At 45.1% G+C, this 20,092-nt stretch overlaps 1 protein-coding gene across 1 annotated transcript in view; it reads left to right on the top strand.

Annotated features, from left to right (window-relative positions):
* The window catches only part of TTC3 (tetratricopeptide repeat domain 3), an 85,113-nt gene extending 69,547 nt beyond the window's left edge, over nt 1-15,566 (top strand). Inside the window, 10 exon segments of the mRNA XM_018555138.1 lie at nt 657-725; nt 3,981-4,080; nt 4,974-5,077; nt 6,750-6,834; nt 8,526-8,627; nt 9,427-9,773; nt 11,026-11,155; nt 11,261-11,401; nt 14,076-14,168; nt 15,447-15,566. Coding sequence (XP_018410640.1) covers nt 657-725; nt 3,981-4,080; nt 4,974-5,077; nt 6,750-6,834; nt 8,526-8,627; nt 9,427-9,773; nt 11,026-11,155; nt 11,261-11,401; nt 14,076-14,168; nt 15,447-15,566 — 1,291 coding nt within the window.
* The last annotated feature ends 4,526 nt before the right edge of the window (nt 15,567-20,092 follow it).

Here is a 20,092-nt window from a genome sequence, read left to right as displayed (position 1 = left end):
GTGGGACATTGTGTTGTGTGGGTGGGGGGGGGGTTTGTGGACTACTTACATTTTAGGTATTGTAGTTTTTTTGGGGTTGGATATATTTGGTAATTTTTTTATTTCCCTAATTGATTTTATGTATTTCATGGAAATGGAGACTATTTTGTGTCTTTTACAACAAAAAAACTGCATATAATTTTACTGAAAATATAGATGTAATGAACAAAATACCCAAACGTGATAAAGCTGCTACATTAACCTTGTTTTGAAACGGTGTTGCCCTAAAATCCCTTTTCCATGGCAAACCACATCCGTCCGTGATATTCTAGAGCTGCTAAAAATATTCAGATTTCTTCAGTATAGGTCTGGTTTTGAAACGTGTCCGGGGGTACAGAAACAGTGAAGAAAATTCATTGTAGAGCCAATGTTAGAAAGATTTGGTGTCAGACTACCACATGTTCCAGTGATAACACTACAAGTGCACTATCATTTCTCATTGTATGGACGCTGACCTCTGCAACCTCGCTCCAGCCGAATGGCAATTTTTTTTCTAATCTTTTGTTTCTCTCTCTGCGGTTTGCCATTTTCACACATCAGTTTTTGTTTTGGGTTCTTTCTTCATGTGTGCCTGAAGTTTTATACTCAATATGATTATCTTTGTTTCTCTCTTGCAGGTGTTCTAGAAGCATCGAAGAGAAGAAAAAGCAGTATGAGGCATATATAAAGGATTTTGCTAAGATACAGTAAGTGTATTTGTGTCATGTGTTCCATGTTTTTACCTAAGAATAACATAGACACCGGCACTCCAATCAATGGCGTCTGTTTATTGACGCATGAGACATAGCACAATGCATCAAAAGGCAATGTTCAGGGTTGCCCAATGAAGGGGATCTTGCGAGACCCCGAAACGCTTGATGCATCGTGCTATGTCTCGCGCGTCAATAAACAGACGCCATTGATTCATTATTTGGCGTGCTGGGGTCTGTGTTGTTCTGTGATTATAGAAGGTTGCCATCTGTCGACTGCTGCAGCACCCATGGTTTATATGGAACAGCGGTTTTGAGTGCGATGGGTTCATGGACTGTATCCATGTTTTTACCTCCCACTAAACTCTTGACAAATGATTTCTGAGCGTGGCAAGCAGGCTGTCTGATCTGGAGATCTATGGGTGTGTTTAAGACGGCCTCTACGATGGTGGGAAAACGTTTTACTATCAGTTCATCTATCTATGGTAATTGCAAAGGTGGCCAAGTCATACATAGTAGCTGATTGATCTCTTCACCTCGACCATCAGAATTGTTTGTTTGGGTTTTTTGTTTTTAATGCAAACTTTACAGTAAGGATTGTTACTTCCTGTAACAGAAATACCCAGAGATGGCATCACTTTGCCTGTGCTGGGCTGCAGTGCCTCCTGATGGACCTTTCATTCGTGTAAGGTATTCTCAACAATCCAACCTCCCTTGCCACCTCCCTGGTGCGAAAGTTCACCATGCAACTCCTCTCCAGTATGTTAACACAGAATGGAACGTATGACCACACATAACTGTATACATTGTACCCAAGCTCAACGTGATTTTATGCACTGGATAAAAAACAACAAATACAGAAGCGCACTACTGTTTAGGGGTCACGCTGATGAAATGTGAACACTGAACGTCGGTGTGCAAAGCTCCACAACACAGGGAGAGGAACCCTGTAAATAACAAAAATCAACACAATGGGCTGAGGAGCACAACTACCCTCCGGGAGTGCCGACAGCCCGAATGTAGCTAGCAGCAAGAAACCGAACAAGTAGTGAAGATGGATGGCTTACACTCCGGTCCGGCAGCCATCCATCTTCCACCATTGGCCCAAAGGACCCGACTACAAAGACCCCGGACGCCACCTCACGGGAGATTCTCAGGCACGTCTGCTCACATCCGAACCGTAAGTCACTCACTACTTGTTCGGTTTCACGCTGTCGACACTCCCGGAGGGTAGTTGCGCTCCTCAGCCCATTGTGTTGAATGTTTTGATTTTTATGCACCTCATCTGGAGCTGCCAAATCATAGTTGATTTTTGGAAGCAAGTGAAGGAGGACCATCCTCCTTCCCTTCCACATTTCCCCATTTCATGCCCACTATCAATTTGCTTGTTTGGTCAACAAGACTATTCCCGCAGGAAATATTATTCATGACCTGTAAAGCCATAGCTCTTAGATGGAATAACTCCTCTCCTGCCCTTGCACATTCCAGTGCAAATCGCTGATAAACCAGATTGTCCCTGATGAGAAGGTCATGTATGGCAGAGGGAACGTTTAGGACTTCCCGTGTGGTTCTACACTTACTTTGAACACTAGATAATACTAACAAAATATAACACAAGCGCCAGCAGCATGTATCGGGGATGAAAGCAAAGGAGATAATCTTCAATGGTCAATGTAATACACTTTCGTGGCTGCTCTCGCTGGTTTAGGGAAACCTCAAAGCTGAAATACAAAACACAGCGAGCGCCTCCATCGTGTAAAAACTTTTTAATAAAACAGGATAAAAACAGCTGAAATGTTACTCACAAAAGTAGAGTTTTAGCAGACATACAAAATCATATGTGAAAGGCTTAGCCAGCCGGCTATCAGTTCTTCCTGGTTGACGCGTTTCTGAGGTCACGCCTCCATCAGAACCAAGGTGGTTCTGATGGAGGCGTGACCTCAAACGCGTCAACATGGTGGTTCTGATGGAGGCGTGACCTCAAACGCGTCAACCAGGAAGAACGAATAGCCGGCTGGCTAAGCCTTTCACATATGATTTTGTATGTCTGCTAAAACTCTACTTTTGTGAGTAACATTTCAGCTGTTTTTATCCTGTTTTATTAAGTTTTTACACGATGGAGGCGCTCGCTATGTTTTGTATTTCAACTAAATAATGCTACTATATCCTTCTTAATGTTAATCTACTGTAGATATCCATTATGTGTTTGCCTAAAGCAGTTACATTGCTTGTTACTTGTATACCTATATATTGTTTATTGCTGTCAAACTATCGTCCACCTTGCATATGATATTGGAGCTTACCCAGGTGCACTCGTTTTCCCCTTCCCATGTGACCCCGATTGGCAGCTAAGGGGAGGCCATGCGCTTTTCCATCTCCAACAAGCCCTGCTTGTTAGAAAAAAGGACCAGGTTGAGGCAAAGGACTGTGTATGGGTGATTATACCTTGGTTGCACTATCAGTAAACAGTGAATACTTTTATGTAGGTATACACCGATACCAAGTCCCGTACTCGGTACAAGTACAGATACTTTTCCAGCTCCAGGACTAGACTAGAGAAAACTCAAAAATTAGGAGGCAGCTGTCATTTGTAAGGAGCACACGGAGCTCCTGGGATTTGTAAATCTCGGTTATAATGTACGATTTTGTTTTTATAAACATATATTAGGGACGCACCAATGCCATTCTTGCAAGTACAAGTACTGATACTTCTCCAAGTCCTCACAGACACAAGTACTGATACTTGCCCAAGTCCTCACAGATACAAGTACTGATACATTTTTGTTTATTGTCATGTGGCAGTTTTTCTAAAACAATACAGACTAATGATTTCAGGACAGTGGTGGAGCGCCAGAGCCAGGTGCCAGCTGCAACCTCTGCAACCCTGGTAGTTCTCATGAAAATGCCAAGTATCGGCACTGGTATCTGGGCATCCCTACTTCTATAGCACCAGGGGGCTTGTACTTGCATTGAAACAAAAAAATGGCTACAAAAGAAGATATAAGGGGTTTTTAGATGAATGTAGTTTTTACCTTTTGCATTCTCAGTTTAAATTGCCCAAATGTGTATGACAGGTTCACTTTTACAACCTGTTCTCCCATCTGAAATGTAAACTCTGATCGAATTCACCAACAGTTGCTGCTTGGTTATATAATCCTCGTGTGTATTTGTATTATCAATTTTAGTATTGTTAAGCTGCGTGCAGTAGCCCCCAACTTTCATCCATCACCGAATTTATGTCTGCGGTTTTAGTTACAGCAAATTTGATAAAGAAAAAGCTACGCTGGAGAAACATATAAAGAAGTGTGAAGAGGAATGGGACGAGACCAAGCAGAGGGCTATCACTGCCGAGGTGAGAACTAGCTGATCGCTGATTCATGCCGTTCATTTAATTGACGCGTTTTTGGCTAAAAAAAATATTTATTTATTTTTATAGTTTAACATGGGCTTTCAGTGCGTTCCAGGCATTTGCATGCGTTTTTGATGCGTTTGCAGATCCAGAGCAGGTAAAATAGGGCCAGCTGTAGTTTTTTTTACCTGCTCTGGAACTGCACGCTGCAATGTGAACTGGAGCTAAAAATACCATAGGAATACTTTGGATGCAGTTTTGATCCGGTCTGCACCAGCTCTGCTCTGCACCTGCTCCACTCTTTGTGTGAACTAGCCCTTACTGTCCTTTTCAGCTGTCCCTCCAGCGCTGGTGCGGGTCTCCGATCCAGCGCTGACTCCTCCGTCCTCCTCTTCTCTCATAGACTTTACCTTGTGTCTCTCCTCGTCTCCCGCCTGAACATCTGAACTGCACATGCGCCCGCCCCAAGATTCTTTGGGGCCGCCAGATACATTTTCAGATGTTTGGACGGGAGCGCTGGGCGAAGACGCAGGTAAGTATTAACCCTTTGTAAAATATATATATATTTCTTGTTATCGTTTTGCATATATCTACTACTTGCTAGCACTAGATATATGCAAAAACCGCTGAGGGTTTAATAACCCTGTAAGTGTTTTCTATGTGCCAGAAGCTGCGGGACGTAGCGTGTGAGGGCGCACACCTCCTTCTTTGTGGAGTTGCATGAGCTGCCCACGTGTTGCTTCCCGCAGCTCAGTCAACCACTGGCCCTGCACGATGTACGGTGCAACACGTCCCGCGTGAATAAGACAAATCTGATTGCTGTGAACAAAATTCTCCTTTACCCGCTTCCGGGCATTGCTGATCATTCATTGTGTGTTTGTGTGTCTGCTCTGTAGGTGATTGTGCTGGAGAACAGGAAGCAATGTGAACTATTGAAGCTGCGGATCAGAGCTGCCACAGTGGATCGGAACATCAAAATGTTTAATCCTGTATTCATGAGGTCTCTGCCTTATTTGGGGATTTTTTTGTGAGAGCACAAAGCTGTGGACTGATGTGTTTATAACACTAACCGTTATGTGATTGAAGGATATCGAAACCCAAGAGCAGAATGTCCCATATTGCAGCTTAACAGTATTTCCATGTGATTACTACAACCTTTAAAAAAAAATGTTTTCCAAGTACAGAAAAATAAGTGTTGCCAGAATTTCAGCATCTTTGCAACTTCCCGTGCACTGAGCTGATATCTCAAACTGTTATTGGCTCTCACAGCTATCTTCTGTGAACTACAGAATACAATGCAATGGAGGGGCGGAGTTGCTTATAGTCCAAATCAATAGAGCAGCTTAAGGTGACAACACTGCTCCTCCATAGAGTGAGCATTGTCATCCTGGGACAAGAAGTGTCGTCTTAAGAGGATCTTCAGGTGAAAATAAAGGAGGAGGAACCTGAAAAAAGGAAACTAAGGCTCCATTCACTTATGGCGTTTGCGCTTACCGTGCGCCACTAAAATGCGCAATTTTTGCTTGCGTCCATTTGCGGCTATTAATATAGCCGCAAACATGCGTAACCCGCCCTTAAAAACACGTTCAGACTATTTTGAGGGACGCACGGTTTTGTACCACACAGATGCCTCAATAGTCCAAACAATGCACATTGGAATGCATTCTTTTTTTTGTTGCTTAGCACTTGTGTGAATGGAGCCTTATGCTGCCACCATGTTTAAGGACTGGTAAGCTGCAATAGATTAAATGTTTTGGGTTTAGGTGCACTTCATTGGGCATCTGGACATTGCTCACACTTCAAAGCTGACGGGGCCAATATATCAGGGAGTTACACAAGATGGTAACCCCAGGCAATGTCTTCTAGTGAGCCAGTAAAAGCTTGCAGGATTTATAAACCTAAAGGAGAACTATGGTGGAAGGCTTTTCCCCATAGTTCTCCTAGGGGTCATGGGAGAACACAAACTAGCGTCCTCCCGTGACCCAGAGCTCAGTAGCTCGCGGTATACTGAGACGCCACAGCCGGAACGGATCCCGACATTGCTGTCTGGATCCACCCAGCTGCGGGATTGACAGCTGGCTCTGCCTATCTAGAGGCAGAGCCAGTTGTGCCCGCCCCCTCCCCGTCCGTTCCGCCAGTCAGCGCTGGCAGATCGTAGAGGGGAATCCCTGCAGGGAGCCGTGAGGGACAGTCACGGCTCTCTGCATTGATCGAGAATTGAGCGAGCGACGGTATGTGTTCGCTCACTTCACGATCTGCTAAGCCGACCTGTGACAGTTCCATTGTCACGGGTTGGCTCAGATTATGAGGCTGAGTGAAAAATCACTCACCTCATAGTTCTCCTTTAAAGCAATTCTGCAAGATACATAAAATTGTCCACAAAGCAGAGAATAAATGCTCTCCTCTCCCACTGCCTGTGAATCTCTCTTCCATTACACCCCTCTGCTCTACCAATCTCTGTCCTGTTCCTCCATTGCACCCCTCTGCTCTACCAATCTCTGTCCTGTTCCTCCATTACACCCCTCTGCTCATCCAATCTCTGTCCTGTTCCTCCATTACACCCCTCTGCTCTACCAATCTCTGTCCTGTTCCTCCATTACACCCCTCTGCTCTACCAATCTCTGTCCTGTTCCTCATCAGTGGATCTCATTGATATTTTTTCTGATTCACAGTAAACCAGCACCTCACATTGTGCAGCAGTTGCGGGAAATGGAGTCTCTTCAGATAAAACTAAAGAAGGAAATGGAAACGTTACAGGTAAGATGGGTATGTTTACACTTGTAGTGTGTTGGCGCTGTGCAGGAGACATTGCAGCCTTGATGGTGAGCCTGTCCTGTTTGCCAAAAAGAGTACCTGTAACTCTATGGCAGTATAAAGGTTTTGAAGCCCTTCTGTACAGGAGTAATCAGTCCTCTCCCTGTAAAGTATATCTGAAGACAAACAACAGCGTTAGAGGGGGCCGCTGGAAGCCTCAACATCTACAAATTGTGAAAAAAATGTCACTATTGTTCCCCCTTTTCTGGCCAAATCTGGAGATTTATGTTTACGTTCAGCAAGAGAACTGCAGCAATGAGGGATGGCAATGGCTGTTCAGGAGTCAGAATGCTCCTTAATTGTTCAGGAAACCATTTCTCCTATTGAATGACTTGTGGAGCTGAAAGTCAATTCTGCCAATAGAGCAGACCACATGCTTCCTCCTACAGTGCATTTTAGCTGTTTTAACCTGAGCACAGGTTCACTTTCAGGTCTCTTCTCAGCTTTCCCAGACTGGAGCTGAAGTGTGTCTAAAGCTGGCCATACACCTATAGATTATCTGCAGATTTTCTATGGTCAGATGGAAAAAGTGCAACAGATTCCTCCTTCTACGCTAAACTGTGTGGATGGAGGAATCTCCCACTGGGCCAAGCTTCAGCATCTTGCTAGTCGGCCCCGCTGGCTGTCAAAATACCTGAACACTCTTATTGGATGCCGGCATTGTTCAGGTGTTTTTAGAGCTAGCGTGGCCAACTAGCAAGGTACTGAAGCTTGGCCCAGCGGGAGATTCCTCCATCCACACAGTGTAACGTAGATGGAGGAATCTGTTGCACTTTTTCCATCTGACCATAGAAAGTCTGCAGATAATCTATAGGTGTATGGCCAGCTTAAGGCTTCATGAGAGCTCCTCAAAGCTTTATAAATGCTTGCTGTACATGTTGTTTTCAGACTAGAATTTCCTTCCTTTCCTTGCAGTAAAAGAATGGGTGAGGCTTAGTTCATATCTTAAAAAAAACTCTTCACTTTACACATTGTACTGAAGAGTTCCATCATGAACAGGTTCACATTTATAAGAATTTTTCCATACACGGTTGTGCGTGGACAGAAATGTGGTATGGCTTAAAGCAGAACTGAACCCTCTTATCCTTCCGCAGCCAAGGATGGTACCATTTTGGCCTCTTTAAAGATATGCAGTTGCCATGATGCTGCGCACATGATCGGCTTTGACACTAGTCATAGATTGAGAGCTGGATAGGTAGGGGAGTTCTCCGCACACATTGCAGCAGTCCGGGCCTATACAGAAGATGGTGCTCGCAGTGATGGTCACGGATGGGACCGTGCAGATACAATGTGGAAACGAAAATCACCAGCACTCAGCAAAATAATTCCACATGTCCATTTATTGGACAGAGACGTCACAAGGGCCAGAGGCTCTTGCTGGTGATTTTCGTTTCCAGATAGATTGAGAGCTGACTGCTCGTTGTGATGGTTCTCTCAAGGGTCATGCATTGAATGGAGCATACAGTGCGCATGCACTGGCAAGCAGAATGTCAATAACACTGCAGAAGAGAATGTCGGTGTGTTTAAGGAATTAATACAATATGGAACATTTCCAAGTTGAGTTTTTCAGTGAGCGTAATTCTACTTAAGGTTACAACAGAGAGATATATAATAATGTGATTTTGTGTTTCTAGGCTCAGTTTGATGAGAGAATCAACTCTGTGAAAAGTGGTTTGAAGCTAAATAATATCTCCGAGACTCCTGTGGTCAGTGTCCAAAGCCCACCGAGCGCCTTCGTGAGTACATCATCATCTGCATTTGTAGAATATTGTGGAAGCCTCTCTATTCATTGGATTTTGATCTTTTTTTTAAGTTAATGGGTTATTAAACCCTCCTTTTTTTTTTTGCATATATCTATGGCTAGCGAGCAGTAGAAATATGCAAAAACGATTAAAAAAAACAAAAAAACTTGTGTCTGTGTCTCCGCCGCGCGCTCCCGTCTGAACATCTGCAAATTTCTCAGGCGGCCGCAAAGTTTTCTTGGGGAGGGCTCATGTGCAGTTCAGATGTTTGGCCGGGAGACGAGGAGAGACACAAGGTAAGTATATGGAGCAGCGTGCACCCGCACAGACACCGTGGGACATGAGCCAAGAGGAGGACGGAGGAGTCAGCGCTGGATTGGAGACCCGCAGCAGCAATGGAGGGACAGCTGAAAACTACAGGAAAGAAAATCAGATGAAGAGACATCATTTAAGGTAAGTCCTTACATTAGCAGTGTGGGGGGAGGGCACTTTAGCCTTTAATGTCACTTTACGGAAAGTTTTTTATATAATTTTTTTTCTTATTTGAACAATATTATATAACATCATTTGTGTAGTATTGCGAGTCAGTTTTGAGATGGAGGGGACGTGTCTCTCTTTGAATAATTGTGCTGTCTATGTGATCTGATCTTCCTGCCACTTAAGGTTGGTTGCAAAATGTAGCTTTTACCTAAGCCTTCATACCTAAGCCTTCAGAAATCTACTTGTGCAGCTTGATATATTTTTGTTTAATTAGATTGGAGTTCTTTTTTAAAGTGAGGTTTCTATTTTTCAGGAGCTACAGATTCAGCCATCACCAAACCTATCTCAAACCCCGAGTAGTCCCTCTCCAAGCCTTGTGCCTGGTAAACCTGCTAATCCCACCCCTACCAAATCTCAGAAGAAGGAGGCTGCCGCTAGTAAAAAGGTCCAAGCTAAAGAAGCGAAGAAGGCTGCCGCGCATCCTGAATTGAGTACTAAATCTAAGAACCCGCCCCCTGTACCTTCAATTAATCAGTGGGCAGCCGGCCAAGACAAAGGATCACCCTGGAAGCCGGAACCGACACTGCAGTCTCCTGCCAAGCCCACATTGTTTGATAAGATCATCCACGAGCTTCATGATATCTTCCCTCATTATAAGAAGTAAGTGCAGGGGAAGGGCGCACAAATGGTATCTTTTTGGACATTAAGTACCCACATTGTCCACTAGGGGGCAGGATAACTAAATGAGAAATTATATCAAAGCTTATTTGAGTTTTGGATAGAGTGTGGAAGGGTCTGTCGGTGTTCAATTGCTGTATGACTTGTTCTGCCTGATAAAGGGGATCCTACGTGATCCCGAAACGTTGCAATAAGTATGTTTTGCATGCACGTCATTAAATAGACGTATTCTATCTTTGGAGTGCTGGTGTCAATATTTTTCTATATTACTGGACGGTGGCCATCCGTCGACTGCCGATGCACCCAACTTATCTTCAATGGATGAGCGGTCAGGAGTGCAATGGGTACATGGACTGTAGCCAATTGCTGTATGTGTCACCACTGGAGAGATTCGTCCTCTATTTCTAAGCCAGAACGTGATGGGAAATCCAACTTTTTACAGTGGTCACCCTAACAAAGGGTGAATTTCTCAATGAGGACGCCTGTTCTGATGACAGCTGTCTGACGTTGGAGAGATTTCTCCTTCCTATTCAGTCTGGGAAAGGCAAAGAAATCTCCCCAAACAGGACACACAAAAAACTGTTGGTTTGTTACCATTCCCTACTCCATCCCAAACAATCACTCTAGATATTCTTTTGGTCCTCCAACCAAAACTGTTCACATTTTGGATAGAGCAGACATGCTGGACTCAGATGAAACAGAAGGGATGCATTGGTAGGAATTATGTTTGAGTGCCACGCATGCTGAATTTCAAAATGATTCTGGCACCTTGGTTGCAACTTGTAATTTTTTTGCCCGTGACAGGAACATGAAACCTATGGAGGGGAATTGATCAAAACTGGAGCAGACAAAATCTGGAGCAGATTTGCACTGCACCCAATCAGCTTCTCTGTCTCATTTTCAAATCTTACCTGAGCAAACTGAAGAGAGGTGCTGATTGGTTGCTATAGGCAACTGCTCCAGATTCTGACTGCTCCAGTTTTGATAAATTCCCCCCCTTGTTTGGCAGCTTACTACTTCAGAAAATAAGGAATTGAAGACATTGGACATTGTTCAGGCAGTTAGACATAATGAGCACATGTCTGAGAGGCTGCTGGTAAGTCAGACAGACGGGGGATCTGAGATCTGCATATGACTCCCAAGCCACTAGTTGCAGGCCACTCACATACAATAAATATGTCAGAGTAAAAATAATGAGACCCCCCCCTTGCTGATTTTGTTTTTCTCCATGCAGTGCCGAACTCACCGCCTTCATTAAGGACTTTCGAGTTCGAAATAATGGGACTCTTTCTGGGCTCACACATGAAGATATCATTAGCCGGGTCACGGAATATATATTGGACTTCCAAGCCAAGAACACAGCAGTGAGTAGTCCAATTTCTGGTATTTAACTTTCTTCTACTGCGTAATCTTGGCCGTCACTGGCATTCTCATTCTCTTGTATTTGCTGGTGTCATCTGCTTATTTAGTTGTCTTCTTTTATATAGACTGCGGCCGTATTTAAAGCAGGACCGGCCATGCCTCAGCCATTCTCACCCCAGCCAAAGCAGCCATGGAAAGTGGTCAACTCGGGAGCCAAGAACAAGTGGCAGAAGCCAAATGATTTGGAGGTATAGACTTGCATTTGTGTAAAGAATACAAGAAAATAGCTTAAAGAGGAACTTGACTCGGGAAGCTGTGCCCCCAAAAAAGACAAGTGGAGGGCAAAAGACTAGTCACCAAGTTTGCTGGTGGCCTCCCTACAGCTCATCATTCCCCCATTACTGATTTACCATGCCTTTTTCTGCACTGTGTGAAGGTGGCCATCTTGGTAGGGACATCTTTTGTTTCCTCATGTCACAGCCCTCCGCAAAGAGAACAGTGGGTCTTACACCACTGTGCTGCTCAAATATCACCCCAAATCTCATAGGGTTAGCAGTCAGCAGGGCCTTAGATCTGACACTGCAGATATACAGCTATGAGGCTGGAGGTATAGGAGTGCCTAGGCACACTCACATGCCACAAAGTGCACTGCTATTTTTCAGGAGTAGTTTAGGACAAAAGTACTCCTCTGTAAAACCACTACTTTTAAATTAGCCCAGCCATTCATAACCAGGGTTCCCCCAGTAGTTGCTATGGGCTGCTGCTGATTGACCTCCCATCTGATGGCTCCTATATAGTTTCAGGTCCATTGCCCCTTGGCAGAGCCAGCAGCATAACACCAAAGATCTTCTTTTGCTCTCTGTAAGGAGGACATTCTTCCCACTGACCACCAATGTGAGGGGCATTCTTCCCACTGACCACCAATGCGAGGGGCATTCTTCCCACTGACCACCGATGTGAGGAGCATTCTTCCCACTGACCACCAATGCGAGGGGCATTCTTCCCACTGACCACCGATGTGAGGAGCATTCTTCCCTCTGACCACCAATGTGATGGGCATTCTTCCCACTGACCACCAATGTGAGGGGCATTCTTCCCACTGACCACCGATGTGAGGGGCATTCTTCCCTCTGACCACCAATGTGAGGGAGATTCTTCCTACTGACCACCAATGTAAGGACATTCTTCCCACTGACCACCAATGTGAGGGGCATTCTTCCCTCTGACCACCAATGTGAGGGACATTCTTCCCTCTGACCACCAATGTGAGGGGCATTCTTCCCTCTGACCACCAATGTGAGGGGCATTCTTCCTACTGACTCCCAATAAATTTGCTGTAGCAGGGGTTCCGTGAGACTTTAAAATTATTTTACTGTATTATCGGAGACCGTGTCGCCAGACCATTCATTGGAACATTCATTTTTCCATAAGTTTATTTGTGAATTTAATGTAGCCTACCTTGTGTAGACATTGAAAAGCCCGGAGAATGCTGCTGGATGTGATGTCAACGGCCTCGGCAGACTCTGAGCTGTCACACAAGTGACACTCTATAGAATTTCTCTTTGCTCCTTCCCACAACCGCTACATAGAAGGTTATGAAGGGAGGTAAGAGGTGGAGGAGATGGCTCAGAATAGACCGTAATTAGTAGACATGTGGATTCGGACGAACCTGCAAATCAACGAAGTTCAGTTCATTCGGCGGTTCGTTTGAATCCGAAATAACGAATTTATTATATGCCCGAAAATACAAAAACTATATTTGGCCATACATAGATTTGTTTGCAGAACGGGCAGTGGCCATATAAGCCACCGGCATGTTCTGCGCATACGCGCCGCCATCTTTGAGTATATCTTGGTATGCACCAAGATGCACTCAAAGATGGCGCGCGCAAGCACAGAATGCACCGGCGGCCGACATGGCCGCCGCTTGTTCTGCATTTCCAGTGTGATGTCACACCCTGAACGAGCGGCGGCCATATCGGCCAGCAGCACGTTCTGCACTTGCGCGCCGCCATCTTTCAGTGGGTCTGGATTTTCAGTGTGTGGATTTGGAGGCTCGTTGCCTCCGAAACAGCAGAAAAATTAGTTTTCTTTGAAGAAATGAATGAAACCGTTTTTTGTTTTAATTTGTTTTGTCAGAAAACACATTTTTTTTGCCATGCCCATGTCTAGTAATTAGACACTCCCAGAAGAGGGCTACGATGTGCAATGAGGGAGGGGATGTGATCAGGAATTGACACTTTCTACAATAGTCACATTTTCTAGCAAATTAATTAAAAACATTGTCTATGGAAAGGACATAAATGTTGGAACTAATCATTAAATAAAAAAGTTGCAAGTTAAGGCAGAGAAAGAAAAATTGGATAGTTTAAAGATTGGTGACAGGGTCTCTTAATGTGCCCTTCAAAGCAGGGTCATGTTCCTTTACAACAGTTTCATGGTGCGGCTGACCAAACATTTTACTTTTGACTGGTTCCCCCCCCGACTGGCAAGCTACCCAGACACTTGTGAAAGGGATTCAGTGAGTCGCACGATGAGGGGCTGTCTGTCAGGATCTCAAAAGACGGCCTAACCTAAAGCCAGAGAATGTATAACCACGGAACAATCACTTTCTCAAACAATGATCCCCGCACAGCTACCTCCTCATGCATCACTTGCCCCTCCCTCTTAGATTGTAAGCCCTCAGGGGCACGGCCCTCCTTACCATCTTGTCTTGATTTGTATTGTAATGTCTTCCTTATATTGTAAAGCGCTGCGCAAACTGGCACTAAATAAATCCTAAATAATAATAATAAAAATGTGACAGCTGGCCAGAGAAGTTTTTTTAATTAAAGTTCCTGTTTCTTGGATATCATTCTGCAGATTCGATGTGTGATACTGTTGATTTATACTGTTTTACGTTTTGTATTTCCTCTGCCACAGTCCTGCAGTGAAGACCCCTGTATAATCTGTCACGATGAGCTGAAGCAATACCCCATGCACAGGCTGGACTGTGGCCACTGCTTCCACATGCATGTAAGTGTCATTTTGTTTACCCAATTAGGATTCTGAGAAGATCATGTGACTGGATTTTATTTTGCTACATTATTTGGAATGACAAAATCATGAATCCATAACTTGGTTGAAGCAAGCTGTGGTTGCCTTACCTGTCATTGGTTAGTCCGGTGTTTTAGATATCAGCATATCAGCTCACCTCCCTCTTCCCATAATCAGTGATATTATATTAGTATTCAAGAATGATGTCACTCAGTGATGGTTAAGAGACCGTTCATCTGCTCCTTCCGTGTCGCTCCCTCTGGCTGAAAAGCTGCACAATCTCAGATTGGGAGCAGCAACACAGTAACTCCTCGCTGGGTTGGTCAGTGTGGGACCGACGCAGTTTGAACAGGTAAGCAGTTTTCTGGTCGATGGCAATTTGTCGCCAGCAGCAGGATCGAATGGGACCGGGCCCTAAATGTGGTAATGTGCAGCTGAAGTGACTGTCAGTGATAGAGAATGAATATGGATGGTAAACTGACAAAGGATCTTCTCCATCCAGCACACTTCCTGGTGTGTGAAATACCTGGTCCCCTGGACACTGTGGTTCCGTCACTGGCCCATATGGTCACTACTCTATCCTGTGGTGACATAGAAGATTGCAGAGGGGGACGAGGCATTTGCAGAAGATTCTTCAGGCAGCGTTAGGTCTTCAGCAGAATGAAGATCAGCGGTGGGACAGGTAAGTATGACCTTGTATCAGCCCCTTGTAGCCCTGGTACAGCAGAGCGGGAGTGTGAGGGGAAGAAGCAGTAGTACAAGGAGCCGAATCAGTTCATATGCTGACAAGTAGCATGCTAATAGAAGGAGGAAGCAGAGTGACAAGGAAATGAGCTCATAACTGTACTGCTTCTCCTTGAGAACAACCTGGGCTCAGAGTAAATGGGTTGAATTGTGCTGGCCATCAGACGGAGGACATCTAGCAGCAGAAAAAAAAGTATTGCTGGTGAAATCCCTCCGATGGAAACTGAACATTGCAGCAAAAGCTGGTTTTGGGATTTATCTTTCAGTTACGTTCATTGAAGGACACAGCGGGGATCTTTAGATCTTGACTATTTGGTTATAGCGTCACCTTCAGGAATAGGACACTAGGTTGCAAAAACAAAAGCACTGCCTAGGGGCGGCGATTGTTTTTTATCTTGTTTTTGGCTGGAGTTCTGCTTCAGCAGCCATTAAGATTGTGCAGATTAAGCGGAATATATCATTTTAAAAGAAATAAAACGCAATCACAATGATGAGTGCTGTCTGTCTTTGCAGTGTATTAAGACGTGGCTGAACACACAGAGCACGTGTCCAACCTGCCGAGAGCACGCTCTGCTTCCAGATGACTTCCCTGCCCTGCCCTTACCCCCGTCTGGGAGAATGAGGACTGTATAACCACAAGACTGCTCCGGAAAAACACGGACTGATGAAGCGTTGTGATTGCAGAAACCTGTTCTAGGTTACAAAGCCACTTTTTATTATGACTTTTATTCCCCCCCATCTGTGCATTGGGTGGCTGGAAGGACATGTCTTGTGCTGGCTCCTGTGTGCTCAGTCTTGCTTTGTGCCTTTATCTCGCTTTCAGCCATCATTCCCTTTTATACAGATTCTTTCTTTTCTCTATCGTCCATTGAGGGACACAGCTTCATAGTAAGCAACCTAGGGTTATGCTGCTGCCTACAGGGAGTGTGGACACTAGGTGCATAAAGCCCACCCAGCCTCTATATAGACCACCTTCTACACCAGTCCTGTTCAGTTTTGCTTCATGTCCTCCAGGAGAATGGACAACCCTTCCCTTCTAGGATTTGATTTGATTTTATTTTGCTTGAGCTGAAGATTTTTTTTTGTTATAGATTCAGGAAAGCTATTCAGCCAGTGAGTGCAGGTTTTCCCAGTTCAATAAGTATACTGGTGTTCTCTCTGCAACAGTCCTTTCTTGGTTGCCTTACCGTATAAGCCCCATTGTATCCATTACAGGACTGTATGACGACAGCCACCTACCCTCTCCACTCACTGGTATCAGTGTAAAGTGGACCTGTCTAGACCAGGCACGTGGGATTATTTGCATACTCTGAAGCAGCATGAGTTCCCCCTCTGCTGGGGTGAAGAATATTTTCCTCTCATTTCACCTTCAAAACCATAAATCCCACCCTCATTCCCCTCTGCAGCTACAGGCGTGGACACATTTGTTGGTACCCTTTCATTAACAAAACGAACTCCCAATTTTCTCTAACTTAATTTGAAACTGACAAAGAACTCCGACTGACCGCTCCAGTTCCATCTCCGGCTGCAGTCCATACCGTACGCTGGGGGCGGGCTGTAGTGTGCGCTTTACTTTTCAGACTAATCTCCAGAAATCAGCTGCACAGAAACCAACGTGGGTAAAATCATAATTCAGTATGCGCACCGCCACAGATCTCTCCAACACCAACAGCACTGGCAAGTTTCACCACCTGAGTCCTCTATAATGAAGCCAGGTGCTTGGTGCTCACTGGATTGCTGGAAGATCAGCAGCCATTTTTCTGGAGTTGAAGTGATTTTAAAGGGACAGAACAGAGAAATGTGCATGCGTTGAAAAGATGTACTGCATACAGTTTAAAGGAGAACTCTGAGGTGAGTGCTTTTCACTCACCTCATAGTTCTAGCCGACCTGTGACAATGAGACTGTCACAGGTTGGCTCAGTAGATCGGGAGGTCAGCGAACACATTCCGGCGTTCGCTCACCTCTCGATCCTGTCACGGCTCTCTGCTGTGACAGGGGAGGGGCTGGATTCCGCCCTCCCCGCTCCGATCCTCCAGCGCTGACTGGCGGGACGGACGGGGGAGGGGGCGGGTACAGCTGGCTCTGCCTCTAGATAGGCTGAGCCAACTGTCACTCACGCAGCTGGGCGGATCCCGGCACAATTGTCGGGATCTGTTCCGGCTGCGGCGTCTCAGTATACCGCGAGATGTAGCTCGCTATATACTGAGCTTAGGGTAACGGGAGGACGCTAGTTTGTGTCCTGCCGTTACCCTAAGGAGAACTATGGGGAAAAGCACTGATGCCATAGTTCTCCTTTAAGAGAGTCACTGACTGGACGACTCACGCAGAGATCTTCATGCCCCTCGAGGAGAATTTCCCTGTTTGCGGGATTTTTGTTGTTGGATTGTTTGGGTCACTTATAATGCAGATACTTTGTGTGGCCTTGTTTAGTCAGGCAGACTGTTTTCTGCTCCTTTGTCGGGTATATTGTTTTGTGAGCTTCATTTTTCGGCCTCAATGGCACTGCACCAACCAAGAAGATATAACATTTCATTTTGCTCAGGATGGCGGCGCTTGCTGCGTGGTTTGCACTTGGCACCACTTTTTGTTTTCTCCACCAATGTCTAACGCTGTTACTAGAAATCTCTTCATCTGCCATCCTTGTCTGTCGGGTTTTACACAGCTTGCTCCTTAGGTACATGGATCGGGCGCATGCCTGTGCGGTGGTGGCCTGGGGGCCCTGTGTGCACGGTGGAAGCAGACAATCTTTTTTCTGTACAGGAGGCGATTGAACAGCGGAGGGCTCCTCTGTAGGAACCACAGGCTCCATTCACTGGAAGTGTATTTCCACCTTTGCAGTCAAGTTTGAGAACCCCCCCCAAACACACCTACACGTGTGTGTGTGTGCCTGTTCCCATTCATGTAGCAATTGATATCATAGAAAGTGATATCTGCCAGCACAGACAGGGTTATTTCTGGCAGACATAACTCCCCATCCCCCTCATAAAGAGTACAGAGAAGGAGAAGCTAAGTAGGATTTTTCACCATGTAAAATGTAAGCAGCAATTTTTAATTTAAATTTTTTTTAAGGTTATGCAATGTGAATGGGAACATGTGACCAGTATAAAATGGGTGTTATCCCAGAAATATGTCACCAGTATAAAATGGGTGTTATCCAAGAAATATGTCACCAGTATAAAATGGGTGTTATCCCAGTTTGGCTGCAAAAGTGGAAATACCCTGTAAAGCCGATAACACACATTCTAGCTTTTAGTGATTTGAGCCTCGTGTTCTTTACTTTTTCCGGAGAACCCAAACGGACTTCTGATTACAAGAGGCAACTGCTCCGCTTTTGTTTCCGCGTTCATGGCTGCGCATTATCGATTCTTTTTTAATGATTGGAGATCCTGATGAAGACTATTTACGTTTTTAAAATTGTGAACATGTATCCCTGCGCACTATGATTTTATTCCCCGACACTTCTCACAGTTGTTCCGTCCAGTTTTCTTGTTGCACTTTTTCTCTGCTAGCTTGACCCGTGAGGAGTTTTCTTTGCTGCTTGTCTGCTTTTTCTAGTTTTGGCTGAGCTCAGTTGTGCCTCCTGCAGGTGACCCCCTGCATTGTGAGCAGTGTTTTGTTTCCTTGTTATGTATGTAACCACTTCCTGTTCCTGTGATATTACAATGTGTGCACACATAGTAAAATAATAAGTTTACACTGACTTCTGGGTGCTGATGTTAAACATGTTATCATGACTGGATCACTCTGCAAACGGGCAAGTTTTGTTGGGTGAAAAGTAAGGATATACCGATACTAGTATCAGTGCCGATACCGAGTATTTGGGCAAGTACTCGCACTCGCCTAATTGCTCTGGTACTCAGTGCCGAGGGAGCATGAAGCCAGCTTCCTTTCCAATCAGGAAGATTTGCGGTGGGTTATGACTCGTCTCCCAGCTTCCTGATTGGCTATGAAGCCTGCTTCACATGTTGCTAAGCAGCCTGGCTTCTTCAATCAGGAAGCAGGGCATCACGTAATGACCCGCTTCCCGATTGGTCAGGAAGCCACGCTGCCTGGAAACAAGTGAAGGCGGCTTCCTAGCCAATCAGGAAGCCAGGCGGCCCGTCATGACTCGCCGCCTTTCTTCCTGATTGGTCAGTCAGCCTTGAAACTGGTGTTCTTTTGCTAGAACACCGGCTTCACAGGCAATCAGGAAGCCGGGCGACAGGTCATTATCCACCGCCCGACTTCCTGATATTCGGGGCACAATGCACTGGTACCCGGTATCGGTGAGTACCAAAAAAATGTCAAAAAATATCGGTACTCAATATTGAGAAACCGGTAATGGTGCATCCCTAGTGACGAGATAACATTTTGATCTAGAGAGGAAAGAAGAACCTGAGCAGCAGCTTGTCAATCGGTCATGGAATCTCCCACAGCTTCCTCCCTGTATAGGTAGGCCAAGAAAATTCTGGAAGTGACTCTACAAACGTTAAGACTATTGACTTGTCTAACCATTGCCAGTCAACGTTCTCTTGGCTATCTAGGCCCCTTCACCACTTTGTGACCCCAGTATACCTTGTTGAAGTCCACACACACACACACATTGCCCCTTGCTTTGAGAAAGCTTAGAACTAGAAAAGCATCCTTGTGCACACCTCTAGTTCTCTGACCCAACTAAGTTATAGTTAAGGGGCACTGCTAGATTTGGTCCGGGTAGCTAGGCCTCAGTGGCCCCTGGTCTCAAAAGGGTTAGTAAGGTACCCTCAAGAAGAGTCCACTAATTAGGCCGAGTTCCATTTTCTGGAGAAGTGCTTGAGGCAGATAGTTGGAAGCTTCCACTGTATGGATAGCGGGTCACAAGGTTATGAAGCGGCACATCACTTCACTCCAATATAACGCTTAATACAAAAAAGAAAATCTTCACAAACGATGTGTTTTCGGTTTTAAATGTAAAAAAGTTATTTTTATCATTTGTGTTAAACTTCATTTTCAAAAAAACTGCAAAAAGTTTGTTTGCTGTGAGATAAATAAATCTCATTTTCCTTTACGGAGTGGTCTTTGCCTTATTGGGTGAGGGGTATTATGGGATACTTTGCAACTTCATTCTGTGGCCCTGATTCATCCCATCAACAATAGCGGTCAGCGCTTCCTGATGGCCCATCCACACTCCATGCAAGCC

The sequence above is a fragment of the Nanorana parkeri genome, unplaced genomic scaffold, assembly GCF_000935625.1.
Source record: "Nanorana parkeri isolate BGI_ZX_2015 unplaced genomic scaffold, ASM93562v1 scaffold186, whole genome shotgun sequence".
NCBI lineage: Eukaryota > Metazoa > Chordata > Amphibia > Anura > Dicroglossidae > Nanorana > Nanorana parkeri.
This window is presented reverse-complemented; position numbering and strand designations above follow the sequence as displayed.